The sequence below is a fragment of the Rhododendron vialii genome, chromosome 2a (genome assembly GCF_030253575.1).
Source record: "Rhododendron vialii isolate Sample 1 chromosome 2a, ASM3025357v1".
In the NCBI taxonomy this organism is placed as follows: domain Eukaryota; kingdom Viridiplantae; phylum Streptophyta; class Magnoliopsida; order Ericales; family Ericaceae; genus Rhododendron; species Rhododendron vialii.
The window spans coordinates 32,400,396-32,405,484 of record NC_080558.1 but is presented as its reverse complement, the minus strand read 5'-3'; the positions used below and the strand labels follow the sequence as shown (position 1 = coordinate 32,405,484).

The 5,089-nt window shown below is 42.0% G+C and overlaps 1 protein-coding gene across 1 annotated transcript; it reads right to left on the bottom strand.

The window, feature by feature from the left end:
• Positions 1 to 2,331: 2,331 nt before the first annotated feature.
• On the bottom strand, positions 2,332 to 2,856 carry LOC131317437 (uncharacterized). The gene has a single exon (XM_058346992.1). It carries the CDS (start codon positions 2,854 to 2,856, stop codon positions 2,332 to 2,334), a length of 525 nt encoding a protein of 174 aa, XP_058202975.1.
• Positions 2,857 to 5,089: the final 2,233 nt, after the last annotated feature.

Here is a 5,089-nt window from a genome sequence, read left to right as displayed (position 1 = left end):
CCCGGAAGCTCACCGTAAGAAGTTATTCCGCCCAAACACCAACTTACTTTCCGTAGTCGTCAACTACCGCCAAGAAGAAAGATAGAGTCCTATATACACTATTTCAAAGTATATGTAGAGTCCCTTTGTCCACCAACTCCAAGTATAACGTAGAACCGTATGTCGGAAGTATAAGTAGATTATCCGTATATAAGGTTATCTATTGCTTAAAATGTTGAAATGCATGACAGTTAATAACTTATTTTCGCTAATGGAAGTATGAGCATGTTGGAATAATCAACTTTCACTCTAATAAACATGTGTTGTTTTGAATTTCCCACAAAGGAAGAAAAAATGAATTTTCAAAAGATAAGACGTTATTGTTGATAGAAGTATTCGTATTTTGATCTTTAGACGGTTATGAGCATGTATTATGAATTGTTTGTATTACTTGTCTTGTTGTAAAGCATAAGTGACTTTCATTGCAAAGGCACTGTACATGTGGCGTTATGGTTTAAATGGTGGTTATGAGCATGATTAGTAATATAGAGTTGGATGATCTTGCTAGTTTAGTTTCAAGATTTCAATGAATGGTTACATATGTGAAAAGTCCTACCGCGGAGTCTATGCATGAAAACGTGACACGAAAATCAAGAAAGTTAGAAACATGACACCTAGGGTGTGGTTAATGAAAATGTGTGTTTTGGAAGGGTGAAATATTTTGGAAACCGCAATGTGGCCAGATGTTGTAGCCCATTGTGTGGTGTGTGTTTTGTGTGCCAATGGGAACCCGGTGCGGCGGAACCATTGTGAGGATACTCGGGAGACCAGAACAGCGGAACCGAGGTTAGGTGTGTGGCTTGGTTATCCGCAGAGAGGAGCCAATGCAAAGTGTGCCAATGGAACCCGATGCGGCAGAACCATTGTGAGGATACTCGGGAGACCGGAACGGCGGAACCGAGGTTGGGTGTGTTAAAACGATTTTGGAATGTTGATATGGTTTATGAAATGTGGGAAATGGTGACACGGTCTACGAGAAGTCGCGTAGGAGAAACTCAAAAAATCAAGGACAAACGATAGTTTGGATAATAAACAAGGATGTGTTATTGTTAACCGTTTTGTCAAATATGTGTGAATTATGGGGAAATCATTGAAGTTGTGATCGATTGTTTGTAAGTTAAGGGTTAGAGGGTATGGGATATTCTATTGAACTTTTGTAACTCACAATGTTACCTTTGGCGACCCTGACATATTTTATTGGTGGCGACGCCGATATAATGTGTCAGACTTTATAGACGAACAGGGTGAGCTCTACACCTTGGAAGCCTTTGGAGCCGAGGAGCTAGCCAGGATGGAGGAACAAGCAGAGCAGTAGCTAGAAACCCTAGTTCCCCATTGTTTGGTTGAATAAAAGTACTTTTGTTAAGATTATGATGTAATAATGAGCCAGACTCTATTTAGTTTTTTCAATGAAATTGTCTATTTAACGTTCTCAAAATTCGGGGCATTACACTTTCTGTGTGGATCGTAAACTAGTGCCTGGATTTCCTTTAAAACCATATTGCCTTCTGTTAAGTCCCTAGGCTTTACTTTCTTATTGAACGCGCGTGCGATCCTTCTCTGATATCCTTGAATATGATAGAGGGCCATCAACCGCCATTCATCGAACAACATGAGCTCTTCAAATCGATTACTTAACCACTCTGCCTCTTGGACCTCACACTCGATCATAGTTCGAAGAGATGAAACTTCTAACTCAATGGGAAGTACAACTTCCATACAGTAGACTAAGGAGTAAGGGGTTGCCTTTGTTGGTGTGCGTACGGACGTGCGATACCCCCACAAAGCTAATGGCAACTGCTCATGCCAATCACTTGCGGATTGAATGGTCTTTTCTAGAATGGTTTTGATTGTTTTGTAAGCTGCTTCCACGGCTCCGTTGGCCTGTGGCCGGTAGGTTGTTGACTTATTCACTTGGATCTGGAACTCATCCAAGACTTCCCTGGCTTGTCCCTTGATATGAACCACATTGTCAGATATGAACGCCTGAGGGACTCCATACCGGTAGATGACATTTTGCTTAATAAAATGTGCTACTTGAACTACGGTTAGAGTGGTGTAAGAAGTAGCTTCTACCCATTTCGTGCAGTAATCAATGGCCATCAAAATGAATTTATGACCATTAGATGCCGCTGGCATGATCCTTCCGATGACATCGATTCCCCGTACTGAGAAAGGCCATGGTGAAGTCATTTGATGCAGTTTGGATGGTGGGAGATGCGTGAGGTTGGCATGGATCTGGCATCTGTGACATCGCCGTACGTATTCCACACATTCTGTCTCCATGGTGGATCAGAAATATCCCTGCCTGAGGATCCTCTTGGCGAGCATGATGCCGTTCATGTGAGGGCCACACACACCTTCGTGAATTTCTTCCATTATCCTTCTTGTCTCTGCACTATGGATGCATAACTTGTACATGCCGCAGTGCGACTTTCGATATAGATTTTCTCCACAAATGATGTACTGAGCTGACATCCTCTGGATAGCGATTTTGTCTTTCTTGTTTGCTTCAATGGGGTATTCTCCTCTTTCCACAAATCTCCAAATGTCATAATACCAAGGGTGACCATCATCAGGCTCATCAACAACCATGACATGCTGGTATATCGGTGTATCCCTTTGTTCGATCATAATTCGCCTTAGCTTCACACCAATAGGAATCTCAACCATGGATGCAAGCATTGCCAAGGCATCCACAAATTGATTATTGAACCTCGGTACATGAGTAAAAGTTACATTGTTGAAGTGATGAATGAGATCCTCAAAATCTTGATGGTACGACTTTAGCTTCTCTTCTGACTTTCTAATCACCATTGGCTTGCGACACTACCAGGTTGGAATCTCCTACCACTTCCAATTTCTCTATACCAATTTCGATTGCTGCTTCCATACCTACAATGCAAGCTTCGTACTCCGCTTGATTGTTGGTGACCTCAAAATTTAGCTTGAATGCGAGCGGAATGTGGGACCCATCGTGTGATATTAGCAACACGCCAATTACAAACCCTTTCTGATTAGCAGCCCCATTGAAGTACAACTTTCAAACATCTTCAGCTAGAGTCATTATGTCTTCGTTGGGAAACTTAAACTTGGCATCTTCACCTCCTTCAACTGGGCAGTCAGCTAAGAATTCAACGACAGCTCTTCCATTTACGAACTTCCTAATGACATATTTTAATTCAAATTCTGATAACATTAGTAGCCATCGTGCCATCCTTCCCGTAAGAGCCGGTTTCTCAAATAGGTACTTGAGGGAATCCATTCGAGAAATTAGCCTTACTAGATAGGCTAGCATATAATGTCTCAATTTCTTGGAGGTCCAGACAAGCGCCCAGCATGTTTTCTCCAACGGAGTATAATGCTCCTCACATCCGACCATCTTTTTGCTCATATAGTAAACAACCCTTTCAACCCCATCGTCTCCTTCTTGTGCCAACATACACCCCATAGAAGACGGAGTGACCGACAGGTATAGGATCAAAGGTTTTCCCGATATGAGGGGCGTTAATACTGGTGGATTTTGCAGATAAGTTCTAATTGCCTCAAAAGCTATCTGGCACTTGTCGTCCCATTTGAATGGCACACCTTTCTTAAACAGGCGAAAGATTGGTTCGCAGATTGAAGTTAATTTGACAATGAACCGACTGATAAATTGCACCTTGTCGAGGAAACTTCTTACGTCCTTTTTGGACCGCGTCGGTTCCATTTCTAGAATAGCCTTGATTTTTTATGGTTCGACCTCAATTCCTCGAGTGGTAATCATGAATCCGAGCATTTTTCCAGCTGTAACCCTGTGGGCTCCCCGATCAGTGCGCGCTCAAGAGTCGCCACCCGAATTTTTGAGATGGAGGATCCGAGAAATCGAGAACCCGTTTGGAAAAAGGCTTTTGGTCTAGCGAACACGTCGAGACTTTGGGTTTGGAAGCCACGTTACGAATGAGGAAGGTTTTGTTGAAAAGCACCCCATTTGCCCGGTAAAAAAAAAATCGGTCTCTACTTAACATTCTAAAAAGGGGAAAAAAACTTCAATATCTTTTGAAAAATGAAACTCTTTAATAAACAAGTAAGAGGGGAAGGGACATGGGAAATATATCACGTTGACGTGCACGGAGTGCTATCTATACAGAGATGATGAGCAGATGGTATGATACAAAATGAAATAACTAACCAACAAGCTGTTTGGATCAGAACCACATGACACGACTTATCAAAAGACCGCGCATGGCCATATGACATGCCGTGCGGCTTACTTGTTCTGCCATCAGACTATCATCAGTTCCCATAGCAGCACTTGGTGTTCTAGAATCCCATGCGTGACTCCGTAGAGATATCAGAAAGTACCCAGCTACTGACTCATCTTAGAACAGTACACCTTTTCTTTAAGCCTTGAACGAAAAATGAGTTTTGATATGTTTGATCGCTTGAGATAAGCAAGAAAGCCTTGTTTAAGAAATAAAACATGGCTTGTAGATATGGTCTTGTTCTGAAGATACTGATGACAACATCTTAGCAATATGAACAAGCCTGATGAAGAATAGCCATGATCTAGATAGCTTGATCGAATAAATGGAAACTAAAGAAAGACCGCGTGCCTGAATATACTACGCCTTGCGACGCATCAGAACGCTGTATGGCGTGGTGTATCTAGCACAGTGACTGTTTTTATTTTTGAAAATGGTTTTAAGTTAGTATTTAACCAAAAGGGGTTAAGCCTGACTACAGAAAAGTTCCCTCAGGGGTAGGGCAGAGTCTAGCCCAAGAAAACTTGGTATTTATCTTTGATCTTGCGCTTGAACGAGGACGGATGATGATGGATGAACGGGGACAAAATCGGGTGAGAAAAGATGAGTGTGGATGTAAGTGGTTGTTAGGTGTTTTGGTAGATGAGATCTCAAAGTGAGTAAAAGACTAATTTTGATGTTGAGGAGAAAAATGGAGCATTTTGAGAAAGAAAGTACCTAGAGAAACATTCTCAAGGCTTGGGAATGAAAAGAGTGGGTGTATGGGCAAAATGAGAGAAAGAGATTAGGGATTCAAGGCTTGGGAC

Coding starts and splice junctions, on each gene's coding strand:
- LOC131317437 (XM_058346992.1), bottom strand. CDS start 2,856: ATGGTGATTAGAAAGTCAGAAGAGAAGCTAAAGTCGTACCATCAAGAT.